The following is a 23,842-nucleotide window of genomic DNA, read 5'->3' as shown; positions in this document are numbered from 1 at the left end:
TATACAGTCTATTTTGAATTCTTTAGCTAATTCTGAATCCAGAGAAAAAGGAGTAATTTAGGCTTGCATTAACTCCACCAAAATCATTCCAAACATTTCTGTCCATGGTGTGGTAAAAGAAAGTGAAGTACATTTCCCTCCTTGTGTGAGGAAAAAGACATGTGCTCCTGGTAGGGAGTAGTCTGTGTCAGTAACATGCAGTATGTTGGCAGGGCTGGAGGAGGTGAAGTGGGTTGTGCGTGTGCAGTGCTATATGCATGAAACACCAGGCACATTGAGAGGTCTTGCATGATTAGCAGTTGCTGAACAAAAATATTTTCTGCTGTCCCTGTCAGAGCTGAGGATGTGATCAAGATAAATTGAAATTAAGACTAAATTAACAGAGCTTTGATGGGATTAACCTGCTTTGCCAATGTGCACTGATTCCCATTATTGGTGTTTGTGTGGTCACTTGTTTTGTTGATTCCTGGCTTTTCAATGCATCTGCCCTCTGCTGCCTCTATTTCTTCTCCCCTGTCCCAAACTCTGTCATGGCAAAATACAGTAGCAGCTTGTTCTGAACTTGGCAGCAAGCTAGGGAGTAAGATTATTCCTCTTCAGAGACTGATATTTGTAACTGATCAGTATTAAAGCAATGTTTCTCAACCCTGCTTCTGGAGTATCTTTTAGTTTTCCTTCCAGCTGGTGGTACAGTGGTGAGCACTGGCTCACTTCCTGGCGTGCTATCTGCAACACTAAATTAAATAAAGTGGTTAGAAAATAAATGTGATCTAGTTGCTTTTTTTATTTTTCATGAATGCCTTTCCTACTGTGTCCTTCAGGTGAAGCCCGTGAGAATTGCCCTGTGCTAACTAAAGCCACGCTTGTGCGTTCTCGCTGCTTCTCCAATGGAATCAAGCCTGTGCCGCCGAACGCCCAACCCAGGTCTGTCCATGACACATGGCCCTCAGAAATGTACACATTGCAGACACATTCAGAGCAATTAAAATGCTGCCTTTACAACTCAAGACGGTTGTGGCTTTCATAAACAGTGCACTGAAGCTCGTTTTCCAAACTTGTTACTCAGTTTTTGCTTACTGCCACACAGGTAGCCTACTACTTTTAGAAACATCTTTTCTGTTTTTTTGTGGGGGCTGGAGTGAAGAGTGTTGATAAAATTAGCTTGTTGTTGTCCAAGCTTGCATCTTTTGTGGTTTTATGTGCTTCAAAGCAGGACTGTGAACTTGGCAAGGGAGTGAACACAGTTGACAACACTGCTCGAACTCTGTAAAGATGACAGAGCAGTGTTTATCATTTTTTCACTTTTCTCCACTGTCTCCATTTGTGTCTTGCCTGCAGGTCCGATAACTCCCCTTCATCAGTAGCAAGGCCTCGCTTGGCTGGAGTCCCCTCCAGAAGGCTGATGGCTGCTTCGAGAGTGGAGTACAGCCCCAACCAAGGTGCTGACAGCTGGAGCTGCTGGCCTGTCATTTGTTTGAATGTGTTTGGTTGTGTGTATGAGTGTGTGCTGAGTAACCATCTGTGGGACTGGGCAAAATGGAAAGTAACCTAATCAGTACAGCTCTAGGTTTGAGCAATACAGGACAGTAGAGGTTGAAACTTCCTGTCTGCTGGGACTCATTTAGAGTTAAAGAGATAAAGAAATAAAGAACTTGCCTATTTTCCTTCTTGGTCGGTTCTTGCATTTGCCCTCCTTGTGTTGAGGGTGGTGCGAGTGTCAGTGTGTCTGCTACTGTGGGCTGTGGTGTTGTGAGATTGGTGAAAAGGGTGACATTTCTGAAGGGTGTTGAGAAATTTTGACCTTGTTTTGCAGGGGTGACCTCAGATGTGAGTGAAGTGGGACAGCAACTGATCTATTCTAACGGGCCTGCTGAGCCTGAGGAGGACAGGCAGATAGTGGTGTCCCCTCCTGCTGCCAGACCCCCGGGCCGAGTGCCCCGCAGAGTGTCCAGAATCCCCACATGTGAGTCGGCAGCACCATTGGTTAAGATGTCACTAATGATAACAGGGACTGGTACCAGAGTTACATACTGTACAAAAGCTCACTGGTAACAAAAACTCTCTCATGGCCTGTAAAGAGGGATTTATTACAGACTTGATACTATTTCTTTCTGACATCCGACCTTCGTAACTGTATATAAAAAAAACTTACCTTTTTATCCCTGATCCAGGATTCTCCAGCAGCATTGAAAAGAAATGTTATTATAACTAATAACAACTAATCTGTTTCAAAGACCTTTAGAACTCTCAAGGACTTGTGAACTGATCTGTAGACAATGGGCACAAATCAAGCCGCGCTAGAGATAACAGCACAACCCAGGATTTATTGAACTCTGAGGTGTGGCCATGCCAGTTCACATTACTGTACACATTACAGTTCCAGCTGTACCAACACACCAACAGATGGCGTGACAGAGTTTTGAGTATTGGGTGTGAAGTTTTGGTTCTGTAAGGCAGTAGATCATCAGGTGACAAAAGCTCACAAGGTGATGATATCTCCAGATTTACAGAGAAAACCCCAAGGAGCTCCTTCAGAGTAAGCAAACTCATTTGCAGTAGATTCTGGCCAGAATACAGGTGGGTTTTGTTTTTGTTAACCCCAGCAACTCTGCTTCCCCCACCCAGTTATCCCAGAGCCTTGCCAGCCCCAGGTTTCAGGGAAGAAAGGGCTCCTGAGGATGTCACAGAACAGTGGTGGAGAGGACTCGGACATGCAGTTCCTGAGCCCCACCAACCCTTCTGACAGAGAGAGAGGTGGAAGACTGGTAGTGGTTACAGTCAGGTTGATTTGCACAACTTGACTTCCATGTGGTGAAAGAGCAGGGGACTTGATGTAGTGTTTTAGCAACAATGGCAACTTGTTAGGAAGACTGCCATCCTGACTAACCACTACAGCCTTCACAGTAGACAAGCAGTCCTCACCCTTTATTCTTCTTAAAGGTGAAGTGGAAATATAGTTTCCTCTCAGAACGTTATGTTCAGACAGTATGTGTAAGCCCTGTCTGTGTTCTTCAGGTGAAGCCCAGGGAAGGACCTTCCCAGAGCTCCTCAGAGCCTCTCAGATGTGCTCCACAACCTGCCGCTGTGTATTCAGTGGGATTAAACCCGTGCCCCCGATCTCTAGAGGCACAAAGCCCTTGCCCGACAGGGACCAGGGCATGCCCAGGGACTCCGGAAAGGCCGGCCAGACAGGGCGCCCAACGGAAAATAACCTGCAGGTTTATGGAGAAGAGGAGGCAGTGGACTACGAGGAGGTCAGAACACACCAGGGCCTTTCTAACCCACATATCATCATTTAAATGTGCAGAAAAAGGAAGGGATAAGAGCTTGCTTGTGTAGTTTTATTTGGTTATGTTCTTCAGGAGGTTTCAAGGTTTCATTCCCAAGTCTTTTCTATTTTGCTTTGCACAAAAAGTACAATAAGCTGTGCGAATGCACTGGCAGTGAGAGCCCAGCTGGGTTAGGAACTGAGAAGGAATGTTAAAGGCTTGTGTCTTTTGTGTTCTTCAGAGGCCGAACTCCCTCAGGTTCCTGCAGTACACTGTGGCAGAGGAGCAAGACTTGCTCAGCTCACCCCCACACAACTTCCTCGATGGCATCAAAGCCGGGTCAGTCCACAACAGCTCATGGCCCACAGACACACGCCACCTTTACAAATAACAACGCCTACAAAAAAAGCTGAGACAAAAAAACCCAAAATATACTAAAAGCAACAGTTAACATAGTTCAGCTGCGTCAGCATGCGTAGGCTTCAAAGGAACAACTAATAGATTTATTCCATGCTGAAAAGAGAAGAAAGAAAACACAAAGTTTCGGCTGTGGAGCCTTCTTCAGGTTTGAGTTAGTTAACATATTCAGAATGATGAAGTTGTCTGCTTGTGGATCATGCTGGCATCTTTTTCTTTAGTGGCTTTTACATGCTCCATAGCAGGGCTGTGAACATGGTGATCTTTTAATGTCTCACTGACAGAGAGTGTCCTATATTTACAATGTTTTTTGTACAGATAAAACTTTGTGGAGGGCGCGGTGGACATCACAACATTCTTGCCTGTGGGGTTGGGGATCACAAAATTGACAGCTCTGTTCCAGCTCTGTAAAGATAACTGTCAGAGCAGTGCTGATCGTTATTATTTTTTTCACTTTTCTCCTCTATGTCTCTGTGTCTTCCCTGCAGGTCCGATAACTCCCCTCCTTTAGCAGCAAGGCCTCGCTTGGCTGGAATCCCCTCCAGAAAGCTGATGGCTGCTTCCAGAGTGGAGGACAGCCCCAACCAAGGTGCTGACAGCTGGAGCTGCTGGCCTGTCATTTGTTTGAATGTGTTTGCTTGTGTGTTTGATTGTGTGCTGAGAAACCAGCCGTGAGACTGGGCAAAACTGAACAGTAATTAAACATTACAGCTTAGGTTTTGAATGGGGCAGTCTGTTTCAGTTTTTTCTTTTCTAGACTAGATTACTGCATTTCCTACACAGTAGCTGTTCATTATTGCTGCCTACTGGGTCTTATTTAGAGATAAAGAAATAAAGAATAACACCTGCCCACATTTTTCTCAGTTGATTTTGGCATTTGTACTTCGGCATGAGTGTCAGTGTATCTGCTGATGTGGGTTTTGACAGGTGAAGGGTGTTGAGAAATGCGGACTTTGTTTTGCAGGGCCTGGTGAGCCTGAGGAGGACAGGCTGATAGTGGTGTCCCCTCCTGCTGCCAAACCCCCGGCCCGAGTGCCCTGCAGAGTGTCCAGAATCCCCAGACGTGAGTCGGCTGCACCATTGGTTAAGATGTCACTAATGATAACAAGGACTGGCTCCGAAGGATAATTTTCAAACACAGACATCCCATTCCAATTGGTCAAATTCCCATGCATGAACACAACCTACTGTACGTGATTTCTTCTCCTATTATTATTTTCTGAGGAAAACAGAGGAAAATTAACTATTAAGCTTTGATTCTTTGTTAAATTATGCGTTATGTGATGCATTATGTGATAGTTAGCCCACAGAGGAATGATAATATCAGATGGGAATGCAAGCTTTAACTAATCTAATGTAGTCAATGTGACTCTGGATCATGATGATAGACTGTGATAGACTCTGTGTCAACAAATGTGTAACTTTGGGAGAGATGTGATGTTTTTTAAGTCATAACAATTTGTTGGTATAATTTCTGAGCCTCAATTTGGTGTGTTGCTTTAAGTCTAATCTGGCTATTATCACATTATTACTTTAATATTGTTGTGTCCATTTCAGTGATGCCTATCAGACCATGTAATTAAATCATATATTCCAACTCACTAAAACATTGCTTTGGTCACTTTTCCTCTATAGGAGTGTTGGGGAGCTCCACTCGTGTTGCTTCTCATCAGAGCCTGATGTCGTGCCCTGGGCAAGGTATCAGCACTGGCAACACAAGTGTCGAGCCCCTGGCGCGAGTCTATGGGCAGGCAGTCCAACAGAACAGTTACCCCCAGGTCCAGGAGGTTAGTAAGAGGCCTTTATTTCTCTTTGCTTTTGTTTTGAGTTTTTTACAAACAAAACTTTTGAGTTTCAAAAAATGCTCTGTAGGTCTTTCATTTTTGTGTTTCACCAATGTCCTAGTTTTTTATAATACCTTCTACAGTATATTTATTTATAAACACTTCACATCAAGACATCAAAAACAATTTAGACATCAAAAACAATCAAGATTAGTAATAATGTCTCCATCAGCATATGTACTCTGTATACTGTAATGCCATAGCACACAAGTGTAACTACAATATATTTTGATCAAGTCCTGTCTACGTACTGACCTAATATTCACAACAACAGTATTTGAAGCCCTATATAGACAGTATTCTGGAATAGAATATTAGAGTATTTAGATATAAAAAATACAGCCTGGAAATGAATTGACCCAATAATAACAAACAGCAAAAATGTCTTCAGGGGTTCACTATATAGGAAATAATAATGATACAGGACTAATATGTTTCTTTTTCCATCTATAGTATATTTGGTATTTGAGGGATTTGATCATTTTGGGACCGGCCAGATTGCTTACAATGATCAGACGCAGTTATTTATCTCAGAAATTAAAACATTTTTACATTTTTGTAGACTCTGGTGGATAACTTGTGAAAGCCTTTAGCTTGCTTTTAGAAAACACCTATCAAATCCCTTGCATGGCACTTTCATCTATGTACTGTACTTAATTATATCAGCAGCATTATAGAGTTGCCGTCATATGGCTGTAAGTTATGTTACGGCAGCAAAATATAGAGGAAACTCAAAATAAAATGCAAAAAGGCTTGCCAGATATAATAATAAAAATAATAATAATAATAATAATAATAATTGCTTACACTTATATAGCGCTTTTCTGGACACTCCACTCAAAGCTCTTTACAGGTAATGGGGTCTCCCCTCCACCACCACCAATGTGCAGCATCCACCTGGATGATGCGACGGCAGCCATAGTGCGCCAGAACGCTCACCACACATCAGCTATCAGTGGGGAGAAGAGCAGAGAGTAATGAAGGCAATTCATAGATGGTGATTATTAGGAGGCCATGATTGGTATGGGCCAATGGGAAATTTGGCCAGGACGCCGGGGTTACACCCTTACTCTTTTCGAGAAACGCCCTGGGATTTTTAATGACCACAGAGAGTCAGGACCTCGGTTTTACGTCTCATCCGAGGGACGACGCCTGTTTACAGTATAGTGTCCCCATCACTATACTGGGGCATTAGGACCCACTTGGACCACAGGGTGAGTGCCCCCTGCTGGCCCCACTAACACCTCTTCCAGCAGCAACCTTAGTTTTAGCAAACTATGGAAGATATTAACAGACGTTCGGGAGGGATAACAATGACAAGTCAATCTCACACAGCTGTTCCTAATCACCAGCATTATAAAACTAGCTACATACAGTATACTGAACTCCAACACCTCCCTTCGCATTTATCTCAAACATTCCTCCTACACCCCATCTCCACCTTGCAGCTACCCCTCGGTTCACTCAAATGACTGGGGTTCGAGACTGCTTGTCTTATGGCCAGGAGGCTGCCTATTAACCAGATGGGTTAAACCAAATTTTTCTAGGTAGGTATTGCTAGCATTCACAAAACATTCAGTTCTTGGATGTTGTTGTCCCTAGTGAAATAAATGTTATGAACACAACTCTACTGGCATCCAATAATAATATTTATAAGACGCAGTAGAAAAATATATATAGAATTTATGGAAATGTCTTTAAATTGTGTTTGTGTCTTTAATGATTGGGATTAGACTCTGAATATACTGTATGCGTATGTATAATAATTTTTTTTTATAGTAGAATTTTTTTTTATACTGTACTCCCCCAAAAATACACACAACAGCAACCAAGTCCTGAGGGTGACAAGTAGTTACAAAAATGTTTTGTTCTTCTCTTTTTAGAAAACGTAAGTAAATTAAATCATATCTGTTCTGTCAATTTGTATGATTTTTTTTTTACAATCCAAGTTGTTTATGCTACAGATGATATATTCTTGTGCAATTTAGTTTTAGCTGAGATCTGAGCAGTTGATTACTCTAAACACTATCCTTTCCTTTCCTTTCACTATCCTGTTCCCAGGGTGATTTTATTGCTGGCTACACAATTGCAATTTCTTTTTCTAATTTGCTAATACTGGCACTGACACTGATACTGACAATACATCAGTACTGTTTTTTTAGGTGGAGCAAGTACAAGTAAATGTATATGAATACTATGAATCACAATTCAGTGCTGTGAAACAATTTATGTCATGGGGTCCAACAGTAAATATTTCAGAGGACTCAAAGTAAAAAAGTTTACCAGGATTAGTCCAGCTGGTCTCAAAACTGAGCCGGGCCAGGATTCCCCAGGGTTAACTTGTGCTTTTCTGTTATTACAGACACACAAGATGGGGCACGTCCAGGACCGGTGGAGGAGCGTGGGGAGTCTTAAAAAACGCCTGCGCATGATAGGGGGGGATGGATCTGCAGAGGAGAGGGATAACATCTCTTTTCCCCCTCTGAAGAGTACCCCCCATATCGCAGGTCAGATCAGCATCTCCCACACATCTGCACTGATTTTCTTTCTCACTTTCTTCCACCACTTTCTTTCAAGGTCAGGTTTTTTTCCTTCTTCTAGAGCTTTTTTACTGATGCCCCGAGGCAGAAGCCTTTCACGATCTGCTTTTGTCAAATCAGTGGTGACCAAACTGATCACAGAACGTTTCCCCACTCTGTTGTGACCTTTAGATGAGCTGTCCCCTGCCCTTAAAGGGAAGACTAGAGATGGTCCAGAGCACCCTGGGCTGCAATCCTTCTCTAGGCCCGAGCTGGCCCTCACCCAGAGCCTTCAGTTTCTGGCCTCTGACGACTGGTAGGCATAAAGCAGTACAATCAGCATCCACCTATTCCGTTTTCTATGAATACAGTTCTGACTAGTGAAAATACAGACCTTGTTGCCCATAGCTCTATACAGTTAGACCTCTTTCCTTGTCCTGGTTGATGTATTTCTTTCCGTTCACTGAATTCAGGGAGAGGAAGGTTGATGGACTGAGCTTTATAAGGCGTCTGTCCCAGCACCACCCTGCCATCCTGATCAGCAGACTGCACGATGTCTCCCTGGCGCTCGTGCAGGAGGTGTGTTCTCTCCAAAATATTAATTGTTCATTTTTATGATTGCTTTTCACTGTTTTTGTATCCATTCTGAACCATTCATATAGAATGGTTCAAGAGAGGGGCACAGACGAGGCTCTGCAGTGCTGACGGTGGTTTGCCTTTCCCCAGGTGAAGAACTTGCGATCAGCTGTGTCTAGGATGGCAGTGGTGTGTCTGGGAGACGTGTTCACCTTCCTGCAGAGAGGGATGGACCCGGAACTGGGGAACACAGTGAAGGTGCTGCTAGAGAAAGCCGGAGAATCAAACACATTCATCCGACAAAGTGTAGACAGCACACTGGACTGCATGGTGCAGAGCTGTACCCCTGCTCGTGCAGTCAACGCGCTGCTGAATGGAGGTCTGAGGTGAGGGCAGAAATATACAGAATAGAATAATACCCAGAATCTTAGGGTCTGACTTCAGGAGCTGTGAAGGGTCATTTACGTTTCATGGAGCTTGAAATCAAAGCATGTAATAAAGAATGTTTACTACAATGTTAATATCCATTCGTTTTCTAACCACTTTCTCCAATTTAGGGTCATAGGGTAGCTGGAGCCTATTTCTGCAAACAGCGGGTGTAAATCAGCCCAAACCTTGGACTTGTCACCAGTCCGTCACAGGACAGACACACAGACACAGACACGTGCACACTCACACCAGAAACACATGAGAACACACAAGCAGATAGCACCCCAGGTCCGAAATTGAACCCATTGGACACTGCGTGGCAGCAATGCTAACCACTGCGCCACCATGCTGCCATACAATGCTAACATACAGTACTTAAAAAAATATAAAAACAACATTAGACGGTTAAATATAATTTTTTATCATTTTAAAAGAAATCTGGTTAAGCATTGGAAAATGAGGTCCACATTGCCAATGGTTAGGTGACAGGTTGATATGGTTTCAATCAAAGTAACAGCTCAGTAATATACAATACAATGTTCTGTGTGCACAGTCACCTGAACTCCAGAGTGAGGGCGTGTATGGCTCATCACCTGGCAGACCTGGTGGAGAGGATGGGTGCACATAACCTCCCCAGGGATATCACCAACCGCATCCTGCCTGCTGCCACTCGGCTGGCACAAGACGCCTCCCAGGAAACCAGGTACAAGCTTGCTCTTTTCCTAGACGGGTAAGATGGTGATATGCTTCAAGGAGCCAGCTTTGCAACTCCGTGGTGCAATGAGTCTCATGCAAAGATTTGTCATTTCAGACACTTTGGACAGCGGTTGCTGTCTTCCCTGAAGCACCGACTTTGAGCAAAAGGTACTGTCTGTGTTCTGCGGTCCTGTATTTTACAGTACAGCTCTAATTTTAAAACAGAAACATTTCATTTCCTTTTAATTGAAAATGTAGGTCTAAAATGTATAAAATCACAATCTACATTCACAAACACTTAATAGGGGACAATATACATCATTAATAGTCAGACTGTTTATTTTATTAAAATGAATATTACATTTAGTATGTGCTTTAGAAAGTTATAGAGTATTAAATATTGTAATACATTTCTACCAATGCATTTTTTAGGTTATCCTTTTACATTCATAGTACTAATCTGGAATATGTTTAGCTTCCAATGTATTTAAAGGTATCGCTCACTAATTAAAAACTACTTTATTTTTTTAAATGTCTGTTATTCATAATCAGTGAATGAATTAAAGCAATAACTGAATTGTGTGAAAGATGAAAAATGAAAGTACTGTGGCAGGCCTGTTCTGGTACACCCTTAATTAAATGTAGATGGGCTGGAGCTTGAGGCTCCCAGTGATGTTGCTTGACTGATTGATGGACGTATTGTATTCCGTATGCTTCATGTACATGATCACCCAGCCATTGTCTATCCTGGTGCCAACTTCCACCTTTACCAACTCTCCCACTTTTGTGTCTATTAGACTTCCACAGAGAATAAAATCAGAAAGTTCACAAAAAGCTGGATGTGAGCTGTTGACTAAGTGCACTGGAAGCAAGCGCCCTTGATGGAAGGCTGATTTCTAGAAAGTAGTCCCCAAAATGAATAAACCGATATAAGAAAACATAAGAGAAATATATGTAGAAAGAAAAGTCATTGCTTATTTCAAGACAGAAGTTAAAGATGCAATTGTTAAATATTCTGAGCAGCACAGGGCACAATACATAGAGGTTAGAAGAAGTGTTGTGCTGTTTTTTACAATTGGCTTTGTTAAACCAATATGCTAACAACAAAATCAGTTTGGTTTCTTTCAATTTGATTTAAAAATACTACTCAAATATCAAATGCTATATTAAATGTTTATTGCTGTATTTAGTCTTAATCTATTCAAATTTATCGAAAAATAGATGGGGCAAAAGACAGGGTTTTTAGTGACAGAATAAATATTTTTTATAGAACATTTAAGCTTGTCTGTCCTTCAGGTTTCATTACAATATGGGCTTTGTTGTTTAAAAACATGTTTAACAAAATATTCATCAGGAAACAATGGAGTGTGATGGGAGTGAGCATTTCTTTACAAAAATGATTTTTCTTTTGTTCATCTTTCTCACAGGGTTACTCCACCATCCTTCGCTCTTTGCCATCTAGCACTGCCACCGTCACACTGGAACTGTCCAGCTACAAAGCCACGACTGCCCATGATCAGAACACCCTTCTCAGCCGAATGACAGGAGTGGCATGAAGCCTTCAGCCAAACTTGTTTGAACCAAGAAGTACAAGAAACTGTTTCACTCTTGAAAGCACCAGGCTCAAACAAAATACAAAATGGGCTTTGTCTTTTAAGAAGGTGTTGAATAAACCTGCATTTCCTTTCATGTGTTGTCATCCATTTTGCTGCAGGATATAACCTTGGAAGCACACTAAACAAAACCTATGTACAAAACCTCTGACTAAGAGTAGGATAGGTGATTGTTATGGATAAGTTAAGATGTACTGAACAAAGTAACATTTTACACACATCAATAAAAATTTAAAATTCAGAAGCATTAAAAATTACCCCAAGAAAGCTAGCGCCTTTTTCTTTCAGTCTTACTTCCACCGTGGAGTCTTAGATCATGGTTGAACTGAATTTAACGGGACATATTTTAACATGGAGTGTTGCTAGGGCTGCAAACATCAGTACCTCTTCCAACAGGAGACACTTTTATGTTCAAATGCGGAACTTTGTGGGTCACAAGGGTCAGCTTGCAACCGTTCTCACCTCAAAAGCTGAGGGGTCCTCACGCGTCATTCTGTTGTGGTGGGAGACATGAGTGAGCACAGTGTCGTGTGTTGATGAGAAGTTGCTCAAACCTAACATTTCCGAAGCGGGGGAATGGGCAGTACGGGAATAAATATGATGGTGGAGCGTTGATAGTGCTACGCCGAAATAACAGATTTGCAATTTTTTTTAGTCAAGAAGCAATACAAAAAAAAAAATCTCCCACTCCTCCTCACTGAAACATTCATCGCAGTGGCAGCTCCTCCACCTTCTTCTAAATTAAATAAAGTGAACTAGCGCTTCATCAGTAAATCCCCGTAAATGCCCAAACCCTACAGAACTGGTGCCTTCAGAGAGCACACTACATCTGTAAAGATGACAAAGCAGTGTTTATCATTTTTTTCACTTTTCTCCACTGTCTCCATTAGTACCTCTAGGTTTGAACAGTAAAGCACAGTAGAGATTGAAACTTTCTGTCTGCTGGGACTCATTTAGAGTTAAAAAGATAAAGAAGATAAAGACCTTGCCTATGTCACGATTATAGTCCCCCCTCCTTAAGGGTGCTCCAGCCCTTTCACTTGTGACTTTATTCTATGCACCTGCTCCCTATTCCCAGCCCACCTTAAAAGCCAGGCGCTGACGCTCATCCGGGCTCTGCATCTGATTTCCATATCGTGCGAGTCCGGGACCTGGAAGCGCCTGGTCCCGTTAAGGTTTTAATCTCGGGTCCCGTTCCTGTTCCCTGTCCGCCGGTTCCGACCCGGCCTTCGTGGTTTTAATTCCCTTCTTTTGATGGATCTCCTGGTTTTGGACTTACTCCTGTGTTTTTGGATACTCTAAGGATTACTCTCTGGGATTGTTCGCCTCGGCCACACCTCCCCCGTGCACCAGCGCACCTTGGACACGCCCCGCTGTCTTCAGCCCCGTTTTCCTGCATGACGTTTCCCCAGTGTTTCCCCACTCCGTCGGACTGTGTCGTCCGCATAGGGTCCGGAAAGAACTGTTCGTTACAGAATGCAGAGCCAACACCTGGACCCCGCAGACGGCACCCTGGCAGCCTGGACTCCATCGTTTTTTTTTTCTCCCCTTTTTTTTCTTAGGGCTTCTGAGCAGCCCTGAAAAGGAGGGGGGTACTGTCACGAAATTAGTTCCCCCTCCTTAAGGGTGCTCCAGCCCCTTTACTTAAGACTTTATTCTCTGCACCTGTTCCCTATTCCCAGCCCACCTTAAAAGCCAGGCGCTGACGCTCATCCGGACTCTGCATCTGATTTCCATATCGTGCGAGTCCGGGACCTGGAAGCGCCTGGTCCCGTTAAGGTTTTAATCTGTTCCCATTCCTGTTCCCCGTCCGCCGGTTCCGACCCGGCCTTCGTGGTTTTTATTCCTTGTTCTGATGGATCTCCTGGTTTTGGACTTTCTCGTGTGTTTTTGGATATTCCCTAAGGACTTCTCTTTTGGATTGTTCGCCTCGGCCACACCTCCCCCGTGCACCAGCGCACCTTGGACACGCCCCCCTGTCTTCAGCCCCATTTTCCTGCATGACGTTTCCCTAGTGTTTCCCCACTCCGTCGGACTGTCGTCCGCATAGGGTCCGGAAAGAACTGTTCGTTACAGCCTATTTTCCTTCTCAGTCAGTTCTTGCATTTGCCCTCATTGTGTTAAGGTTGGTGCGTGTGTCAGTGCGTATGCTGCTGTGGGTTTTGATAAGTGAAGGGTGTTGAGAAATGTTAACCTTGTTTTGCAGGGGTGACCTCAGATGTGAGTGTAGTGAGACAGCAACTGACCTATTGTAACGGGCCTGCTGAGCCTGAGGAGGACAGGCTGATAGTGGTGTCCCCTTCTGCTGCCAGACCCCCGCAGAGTGTCCAGAATCCCCACATGTGAGTCGGCTGCACCATTGGTTAAGATGTCACTACTGATAACAAGGACTGGCTCTGAAGAATAATTTAAAAACACAGACATCCCATACCAATTGGTCAAATTTCCATGCATCAACACAACCTTATGCATTATGTGATAGTTAGCCCACAGAGGAATGATAATATCAGATGGGAATGCAGGTTTTAACTAATCTAATGTAATCAGTGGGACTCTGGATCATGATGATAGAGTGTTTGTAGACTCTGTGTCAACAAATGTGTAACCTAGGCAGAGATGTGATGTTTTTAAAGTCATAACAATTTGTTGGTGTAATTTCTGAGCCTCAATTTGGTGAGTTGCTTTCAGTCTAATCTGGCTATTACCATATTATTATTTTAATTTTTGTTGCGTCCATTTCAGTGATGCCTGTCAGACCATGCTTTTAAATCATATTTTCCAACTCACTTACACTTTAAAAATAAAACAGGTGATGCAGTTATTAATATTGTTTTTGAAATGTTGAGCATTTCTTATGTTGGGTACATAGAGGGTATCTTCTAAGAAACAAATTTGTAGAGAATGTTTAAACCAAAACATTTACATTAGTTCTTGTTATTGCTTATGACATGACTTGCTTCTACTGTGTTGCTTTTTATTTACTCAAACATTCCACTTTCATTTCTTTAATTCAAGTATCTCCTTTGCCCACAGAGGTAGAGTGTTTTTCTTAAAAAGGCTCCTATGTATTTTCTCCATGAGATTTGTTTGAAATTGGGACAGAAAATCTGTATTTGTAAGGTTCAGTATGTAGCGATTAAGATTTAGAGTCTGTCAGTGTTGCAACTTGTAAATCAGTGTGATGGGCTGTGCTGCAGTTGTCTTTGAATAGGATGGAGTTCACCAACTGAACCAAAGGAGAGAAATGGCAGCTAGATGGAAGTGCATTTAAAACCAAGAACAGGAGGCCCATCTTTATGCAAAAGGTTGTAGGAGTCTGGATCAAGCTAACCAGCTATGTTGTCAGATCCAATCCAATACCCTGGTTTCAAATGAGCCACTAATTACCAAATAGGCTAAATTACCTGTGGGCAGGCAGTCCAACACAACAGTCAACCCTACATTGAGGACGTGAGTAAGAGGCTGTAGTGTCAAACAAATGACAAAGTTCAGGTGTCTGTGAAGCAGAAGTCTCTTTATTCATATGCATATGGAAGTCCGGCTTGCAACCACCAGACTTAAAAAATAAGTAGCTGAAGATGGTCCTTTATACCTTAAAACACAAAGAGTTACTATGACATATTCTAAACAAATGATGAAACAGCAACACCTGCCAATTAATTATATCTAAGTTGCGGACTAGACAACAGTTAGTTCTTTTCATATTCTGGGCGTACAGACAGCTTACCAAAATCTTACTGACCAAGGACAGGCAGCATCTTTATATACATTTGAGCACAAAGCCTACGTCAAGCCACTAGACTGCATAGTTTGCAAAAACATACAAAATCAAGAAAATGATATTATTATCTCACGTCCTGGGCATCTCTCATCTCTTCATTCTTCAGTCCTTTATAGCAATACAAACCCAACATGAGCTCTGATTATTATTTGTGGCTGATTGATAAAGTATTGATTCAATATCCCCATTTATCAAAGTAAAACTCCTTACACTTAACAGGCACACTGTCGGCCCCCCTCAGGAAGCCCATCAAACACAGAAACAGTAACAGCATAATAATTAATGTTCATTCAGTCTCTGGTGCAGTGGCTTGGTGGCAGTGCGAAGCGTAGATCCAGCGATCTCATCCTGTCACTCAGATGGCAGAGTCAGTTGTCAGTTGCACTTGATTTGGTCCCTCCCCAGCTGGGATGCAACATCTGGCAGGGTACATCTTCCTCACCCACAACCACTCGCGAGGTATCAGGTCGTGTCTTCCCTCTACTGGAGGTCTCCAAACGTCCAGCACCTGTTCACCAGCCTCATGCACTGCTTCAATTAACAATCTACAATACTACAATAGAGAATTAGCAAATTCAGTGATCCATTAGCCAGATTTGGCCCTCCAGGAAGGTTCGTTGGTTGGCCCGTGATGAATTCAAACAGGCTCTGTTACACAGTTCTGTTTGATCCAGCCCGCAGGCTACACAGAACCGCAGGCAGAACATCTACCCAAGGTGCTCCTTCAGTCTGATGTTTCGACGATCGTTCAGAGTTCTGTTCCTTTGTTCCTCTGTTCCAGCAGACTGAGGGTGATCTCAGTCCATCTCACCCCAAACAATGCAGCCACAGCCTGACACTTTCCCTGTGAAGTGCGTCCCTTCATCATAATACAAGCGGCAGGGCACTGCCCAACGGGAAAACAGATTATAAGAGCCCAGGTTTCCCTTTACAATTGTCAACTTGCCAGTGCATGAAAGGTTCCTCAGGAGCAGGCCTTTTGAGCTGTTGCACCCGCACCTGAACTGTAGTTGAGTTCCTTTGATAAGCATCACATCGAGATATCACAGAAGTGGCTACTGCTTCAAATCAGGTCCCCACCCAGTTTTGGGTAACCAGCACACCATTTGTCTCACACCCGGGTGTCCGACAGAGTGCCTTTGTCGGGCTACAAAGGGCATTAGGCTGTGAGGGCATGCAGGGCGTCCAGTGTGCTGGCAGCACCATACCCAATCATCCTGCAGCCCCACATTCTTTTCTAACCATGTCCATTTCTCTGCTTTAGAGGCCTCAGCCTGAATGTCCTGTAGCTGTCCCCTTTTCACCAGCAGAGGTTTCACAGAGGTCTCAGACTCCTGCTCTACCAGGACTGCTCACCTGACAGCTGCATCTGCAAAGTTGTTCCCTCGAGTTACTGGAAACATTTCTTTATGATGTGATTTACACTTTACCACAGCTACTTCAGTCAATAGCTGCAAAGCGTCTAACAGTTCAGAGACAAACCCAACATTCTTAACTGGAGTCCCTGCCGTGTTGAGGAAATCCCTATTCCTCCACCACCATCCAAAATTGTGGCATACACCAAATGTATATATAGAGTCTATATAAAGCGCTACAATTTTCCATTTAGCATATTTACAAGTTTCAATTTACAGTTTATACAGGCACAACACATAAACATGGCCCCTTGGCCACCGCATCGAGGGGTCCTGAATAATAACCCACCAGACGCTACCTCCATGCTCCTGCGCCAGCACAGCAGCTCACAACCCATTTCTTTCACTCACACACAGATTACATACAGATGATCCGTCTGAGGGAATCCAGTCCAGGGCCAGTGCCTGCAAGAAAGCTTGTTTCAAAACATTAAAAACAGTTTCTACTGCAGGGGTCAAGGCAATTTTGTCTTTAGACTGCACTACCCCACTTAAGCCAGTTCGTCACCAGGCGAGCTCGCTCAGAGAAGGCATTCACCCTGGCTTTATCATGTAGTTGGTTTTATACCCTTTTTTCCGTCCGAAGATCTAATACTTGGAGTAGCCCGGCCTTATGGATTCCCTCATTAGGTAAAACAATCACAATATCACATAACTCTTTTGAGGTAGTTCACATAAATGCTATTTCATACAGAAATTCCTTATAAATGCTGCAGGGCATCCTAGCCCAATAGGTCTGGGGTGTCCCCCACCCACATCAGTAGTTGAAACTGTACATCTTTTCCCAAGCATACTGTGACAGCTTGTATCTGCTTTAAACACAACCCGTGCCCCCCTACTCCTGTAGCCTCCTGTTACCAGTTAGAAAACTTTATATCACATCTTTATGCTGTTTTAGTCGAAGAACAGGACAAATGTGCTCCTGTGTCCCGCCGTTACTGCACACTGTAAGATTATTTCACTTTTATTTAAATCCTGAGATAAACTTAGGAAGGCTACAAAGGGGCTTATTAGTTTAAATCTATTATTTCACGCAAGGCTCTCGTTTCAGCTTCTGACATGTTCTTTAATTGAGATATCAGCCCCTTCTGACCCTCACTATCAGTAGGGTTATGAGGGGGACCCCTTCCCCCTCTGTCACTCTGTCTTTTTGCTTTTAACAATTGTCTACAGGCTTTATAAAAATGGCCCGGTCTATTACAATAGCGACACACTGGCTGTTCCTTTTTCTCCTCTTTGGGAGCTTCCATATCTCCCATTTGCAGTGCTCGCACTTTAGCATACATGCTTTGCTCTATCTTCCTAGCTTCGCGAGTTATTAAATCAAATCTGTCTTCGCTCTCCGCAATGTCAGGAGAACGTAGCTGCACATGCTTGGCAACATCAGGTTTTACTGTAGCAGTCTTGGAGTATAATAAATGTATCTAATGTGAATCTGTTTTAAATTTGCACTATTTCTTCTTTTTGTAACCTGCATCAGAAATAAAGTATACAATAGGCATATATTGTTCCATGTAAAGGTTCGTATTACAATTGCCACTAAATCTTACCGCAAGACATCATTTTATATAGACTGAAATGCAAAAATAAGTGAGATCATCATGCAGAAAGTGTATTTGCAAACTTTGGATTTTTGACCATTTTTGATTGTCAGGTACAGTAACCTACTCAAGCAAATTTGTTTTATTACTGTGGAAGTATCTTCATTCACTTCCTTTTCATCTGCTAACCCGGAGTATTCTATCCATAGAATTATAAACCTTTCTGTAAAATCTGAAACATCCTCACTTTCCTTCTGCTGACATGCTGTTACTTTTCTCCAATCAGTTTTCGGTGGGTAATGTTCTTTCAAAAATCTCCACACTAATTCCCACCCTTCTCCCAGGTTCTTTCTTTCACACACCTGTTTTAACTGCCCTGCCTTTCTTTCACCAACTCTTCTCAAAATCATTGCCGCTTCTATAGGTCTAATCCCATATGTATCCTTTCAGTCTTGAAGTGCACTCCAGGTTTGCTGCATGCCTGACTTAGGGTGAGGCACTTCTTTAGCCCATCGGTCTATATCCTCAGGTTTGGATTTGTACCCGTCTTTGTCTTCTGATCTTTCACTACTAGATCTCTCAGCCCTGCTTATACCCCTAACTGGGCTCGGAGACTCTTGTCTTTTCCCTGTAAAAACGTTATGACCTGGGGGTTGCCAGGACCCGTCTCTATCTCTATCATATGAAGTGTCTTCCCAATCCGACCCCCCTTCTGGATACGGCCAGTCGGGATATCTGTCCCAGTCCTCATTTTTGCCTTTTAAAGGTCTCAGATCTGGATATAATTTAGGTGTTACATTCACATTACTGCATTTCCCTAATTCGTTCTTGAGACGTTCTATTTCTTCTTTTGCTTTTGCTTTTTCACTGTATAGAACTTCATTTCGTTCTGCCAAAGCTTTTAGCTTCACATCAAGACATCAAAAACAATTTAGACATCAAGAACCATCAAACATAATTAGTAATTGTCTTCATCAGCATATGTACTCTGTATACAGTATATAACTGTATTTTATATTAATTTAACTTTTATTCCAAGCATCTTATTCTGTTCTAATGCTGTATTAGGCAGTTTTCACAGGCAGTGACTGTAAAATGTATTTAATTGTTCAAGGATTTTCCAAAGAACTTGTTAAAACCTCCACCTTGCAGCTACCCCTCAGTTCACTCAAATGACTGGGGTTCGAGACTGCTTGTCTTTTGGCCAGGAGGCTGGCTGCCTACTAACCAAATGGGTTAAACCAAATGTTTCTAGGTAGTGTTTTAACAGAAAGAATACGGTTCTGGATCCCGAGATGAAGTTAAACAGAAGAGTTTACTGCATGCAAGGAACAATAAAGCCGAAGTCTTGTTTCCCGCAAGAAACAACAAAACAGAAGTATTGTTCCAAGTGTCGGTACAAACTTTTAGTTTATATAGCCCTTCCTTGCCACTTCTGATGTCACTCGTTATTATAGTAAAGGGGGGAGGTCATGTGTTTGGCCAGTTTACAGCCTTTTGGCCAAATGTTCAGGGATTAAGTCCCCAGGGAGTTTCCTAGCTCGCATCTGGAATCCTTATCAGTTAACCCCCTTCCTGCCATAAACTCCAGCCTTAGAAGTCTAATCTTCATGCAGAAAGGACTTAAAATAAACCTCGTCTTCACATCTTGTTTTTTACTTCATTCCCCCCTTATAAAATATGGCATACGTCAGTACTGCCTATTTTTTACACATACAATGTCAGGGCAGATCTTTCCTTTCTAGATGTACGGGCATGCATTACCATGACATTGTGCGTTCCACGGTTACAACAAGATGTGATTGATGTTTTTGTACAAGTGATAGTTACAATTATACATTTAAAACAATCCTAATCCTACAAATAAATAAAGTCCTATCCCAGGACCCAAACGCAGACCTCAGCCATGTGGAGATCTATCGTCAGGATCTTGGAATAGCAATATTGACCCAACTCTGATTATCATTTTTGGCTGATAGATATGACAACACCAGGAATGTATTGATACATATTCCCCAGTAATGCTCCTCAGGCCTAACAAGCACACTGTTGGTTCACCTTACGAAGCATCAGACACAGAAACAGTAACAACATTATTCTTTCTGTTCACTCAGTCTCTGGTGCAGTGGCTCGGTGACAGTGCAATGCGTGGATCCAGCGATCTCATCCTGTCGCTCAGATGGCAGAGTCAGTAGTTAGTGGCACTTGTTATGGTCCCTCCCAGCAGGGTTGCAACGTCTGGCAGGGTATCTCTTCTTCACCCACACCCACTCGCCAGGTATCCGGTCATGTCTTCCCTGTACTGGAGGTCCCCAAGCGTCCGGCACCTGTTCACGAGCCCTGTGCAATGCTTCAATTAACAAACCTACAATACTGTAATAGAGAGTCAGTAAATTCAACAGTCCGTTAGCCAAACTTGGCCCTCCAGGGAGTTTCTTTGGCTGCCCGTGATGATCTCAAATGGGATCTCAGTCTCACAATTCCATTTGCTTCAGCCCTCAAACTGCACAGGACCACAGGTAGAGCATCTACTCACGGTGTTCCTTCGGTTGATATTTCCCTAGTTGGTCTTTCAGACTGTGGGTGATGGGGGCAATGTAACTTCCACCTCACCCCTAGTGATGCGATTACAACCTGGCACACCTTCCCAGTGTAGTATGCCCCTAGATCAGTATCCAAGGGGCAGGGCAGTCCGCACCACGGGATCATCTTTGTCATACACCTGGGTATCCGCCAGCATGAATTTCTGGCTACAAAATGGCATTAGGCTGTGAGGGCATGCAGGGCATCTGGTGTGCTGACGGCCCCACATCCCATCATCATGCAACCCCACATTCTTTTCACATTTTTTCTAACCACATCTATTAGAGGCCTCAACCTGAATTCTCCCTTTTCCCCAATAGAGGTTTCACAGGGGTCTCAGACTCAGACCCAGGATTATTTATTGTGTCATTTACACCTTACTACAGCTACTTCAGTTGGCAGCTGTAAAACTACAAATGAGATCAGAGACAAACCCAGTATTCTTAACTGGAGTCCCTGCCGTGGTGAGAGAATCCTATTTTTCCATAGCCATCCAGAATTGTGGCCTACATGCAACAAATACATAGATTATATACATATACAGTAACCCTTTAACATCTTTCTTTTTACAATCTTCCATCAGTGCTCTAAACTGGCTTGCTGCGCAGAGGCAGTGGAGGGGCATTTTCCGGTCGTTAGCACCTCGAATTCTGTTGCAACAGCTCAGCCTGTTCTCTGTTCTCCCTCATGCGCCAGACCCTTCAGTAAACAGTATTACATTTTCTTAAATTTTCACGGTCCCCCACCCTTTGGCTACAGCATCTAATGGTATAATAGTATCCCACCGGATGGTGCCTACCTCCATGCTCCTGCGTCAGCACAGCTGCCCAGAACCCATTTTCCACACTTACATACAAAGGAATGGTTGGTCCATCTGAGGAAACCCCAGTCTCAGCACCTGTAAGAGAGCTTGTTTCAAATTATTACAGGCGGCTTTTGCTGCTGGAACCAAGGCAATCCTGTCCTTGTACTGCACTTCCCCCTTAATTAGATCTGTTAAAAGTTGTGCTCACCCCGTAAAAACATTGCACCCAGGCCCTGTTAAAATTACACAATGCTAGACACAAAAGGGCCTTATCATAACTGCTTAATATTAGACACTCTAAACCTGAAGCAACTCAGACTTGTGGGTTTCCTCGTCAGGGGAAGCACTCAGAATACCATCAACATACTGAGTGATCACAGTCAGTTGAAGCCACGTGATACCCTGTTCTGGATAGTCATTACTTGTAATGCTGCATAACATCCCAACCCAACAGATCTGGGATAGAACCACCCACATTCGCATGATAAGTGCACGTAAATGGTAGAATCAATGTTAAAATCTGGTACTCAGGAAGTAAAACTCGCTGCCCCAATAGTCCTGTGGCCTCCTTCCGTCTCCCCATATACGTAACTCTATAGCACACTGTGAAGTGAGACAAGCATGACAGAAGTGCTCAAGTATCCCATAACAGAGAAACCAACACACCATTAACAGTTCACTTTAGGTTTAACCCCTTCTACGCACTGGACTGGGACAGACTTAGGGAGGCTATGAGGGATTTACAGGATCTAATCTTTAGGTAAACAGATCCCTCACAAGACTGTTTATTCTCCCCAGACAAAGCTCTTAGCTGGGTGATACATGTTTCACTGTTCTTCCCTGTCAGTTGAACCACAGGGTGTCACGATTATAGCTCCCCCTCCTTAAGGGTGCTCCAGCCCTTTCACTCAAGACTTTATTCTGCGCACCTGATTCCTACTCCTATTTGTGGGGGCTGGAGTGGAGAGTGTTGATAAAGATAGGTTGTTGTTCAAGCTGGCATCTTTTGTGGTTTTATGTGCTTCAAAGCAGGATTGTGAACTTGGCAAGGGAGTGAACAGAGTTGACAACACTGCTCGAACTCTATAAAGATGACAGAGCAGTGTTTATCATTTTTTCACTTTCCTCCACCGTGTCTCCTTTTGTGTCTTGTCTTCAGGTCCAATAACTCCCCTCCTTTAGTAGCAAGACCTCGCTTGGCTGGAATCCCCTCCAGTAAGCTGATGGCTGCTTCCAGAGTGGAGGACAGCCCCAACCAAGGTGCTGACAGCTGGAGCTGCTGGCCTGTCATTTGTTTGAATGAGTTTGCTTGTGTGTATGAGTGTGTGCTGAGAAACCAGCCGTGAGAGTAGGCAAAACTGAAAGTAACCTAGTAGCTCTAGGTTTGAACAGTACAGCACAGTAGAGATTGAAACTTCCTGTCTGCTGGGACTCAGTAAGAGTTATAGAGATAAAGAAGATAAAGACCTTGCCGATTATTCTTCTCAGTCAGTTCTTGCATTTGCCCTCCTTGTGTTGAGGTTGGTGTGTATGTCAGAGCGTCTGCTACTGTGGGCTGTGGTGTTGTGAGATTGGTGAAAAGGGTGACAGTTCTGAAGGGTGTTTTGAGAAACTTTGACCTTGTTTTCTAGGGGTGACCTCAGATGTGAGTGTAGCGGGACAACAACTGACCTATTGTAACGGGCCTGCTGAGCCTGAGGAGGACAGGCTGATAGTGGTGTCCCCACCTCCTGCCAGACCCCTTGGCAATGTGTCCCGCAGAGTGTCCAGAATCCCCACATGCGAGTCGGCTGCACCATTGGTTAAGATGTCACTAATGATAATAGGGACTGGTACCAGAGTTACATCCAAAACCTCACTTGTAACAAAAACTGTCTAATGGCCTGTGAAGAGGAATTTATTATAGACTTGACACTATTCCTTTCTAACAACCCACCTTCATAACTGTACAAAACGAAAATAAACTTACCTTTTTATCCATGATACAGGATTCTCCAGCATCAGGGAAAAAAAAAATGTATTACTGTATACTTGGTTCTGCTCTGTCTTTTTAAACTGCCTTGCATCAAGAAAAGGCTCTTCTGCTGCTGCTGATGTGGTAAAAACATTATGTTTCTAACATTCGTTTTCTTGAATGTTTTTAGGAGTCCTTTGGTAAAAGTTTAGAGGCTAGTAAGACTGGCCCCACTGTTCTTTCTCCTTTCTTTCATCTTGTTCAGTTTTTATTAAGTGATCATAAAAATTGAGGAACATTGATAATGGTAGTTTGGATGATTTTTGACAACTGCAGTTTTGATTCCAATTTTGGTGATAGTGATACTATTGATTACTGTTAAGTATCAGACTGAGGACTG

General features: G+C 43.2%; 1 protein-coding gene and 2 long non-coding RNA genes across 3 annotated transcripts; all 3 read left to right on the top strand.

Annotated features, from left to right (window-relative positions):
• The first annotated feature begins 830 nt into the window (after positions 1 to 830).
• Positions 831 to 2,498, top strand: LOC148673322 (uncharacterized). Its single transcript, XR_015935999.1, has 3 exons — positions 831 to 924; positions 1,339 to 1,439; positions 1,814 to 2,498. It is a non-coding gene; the product is annotated as an uncharacterized LOC148673322 (long non-coding RNA).
• A 5-nt stretch (positions 2,499 to 2,503) lies between these two features.
• Positions 2,504 to 8,369, top strand: LOC148673321 (TOG array regulator of axonemal microtubules protein 1-like). The gene is made up of 7 exons (XM_088627244.1): positions 2,504 to 3,254; positions 3,511 to 3,608; positions 4,175 to 4,275; positions 4,651 to 4,749; positions 5,385 to 5,473; positions 7,893 to 8,037; positions 8,266 to 8,369. The coding sequence occupies exons 1-7, from the start codon at positions 2,988 to 2,990 to the stop codon at positions 8,367 to 8,369; spliced, it is 903 nt and encodes a 300-aa protein (XP_088483370.1). The 5' UTR covers positions 2,504 to 2,987.
• A 508-nt stretch (positions 8,370 to 8,877) lies between these two features.
• Positions 8,878 to 11,439, top strand: LOC148673320 (uncharacterized). The gene is made up of 4 exons (XR_015936199.1): positions 8,878 to 9,011; positions 9,608 to 9,757; positions 9,866 to 9,918; positions 11,178 to 11,439. It is a non-coding gene; the product is annotated as an uncharacterized LOC148673320 (long non-coding RNA).
• Positions 11,440 to 23,842: the final 12,403 nt, after the last annotated feature.

The sequence above is a fragment of the Lepisosteus platostomus genome, chromosome 4, assembly GCF_059453375.1.
Source record: "Lepisosteus platostomus isolate fLepPlt1 chromosome 4, fLepPlt1.hap1, whole genome shotgun sequence".
Lineage (NCBI taxonomy): Eukaryota > Metazoa > Chordata > Actinopteri > Semionotiformes > Lepisosteidae > Lepisosteus > Lepisosteus platostomus.
This window is presented reverse-complemented; position numbering and strand designations above follow the sequence as displayed.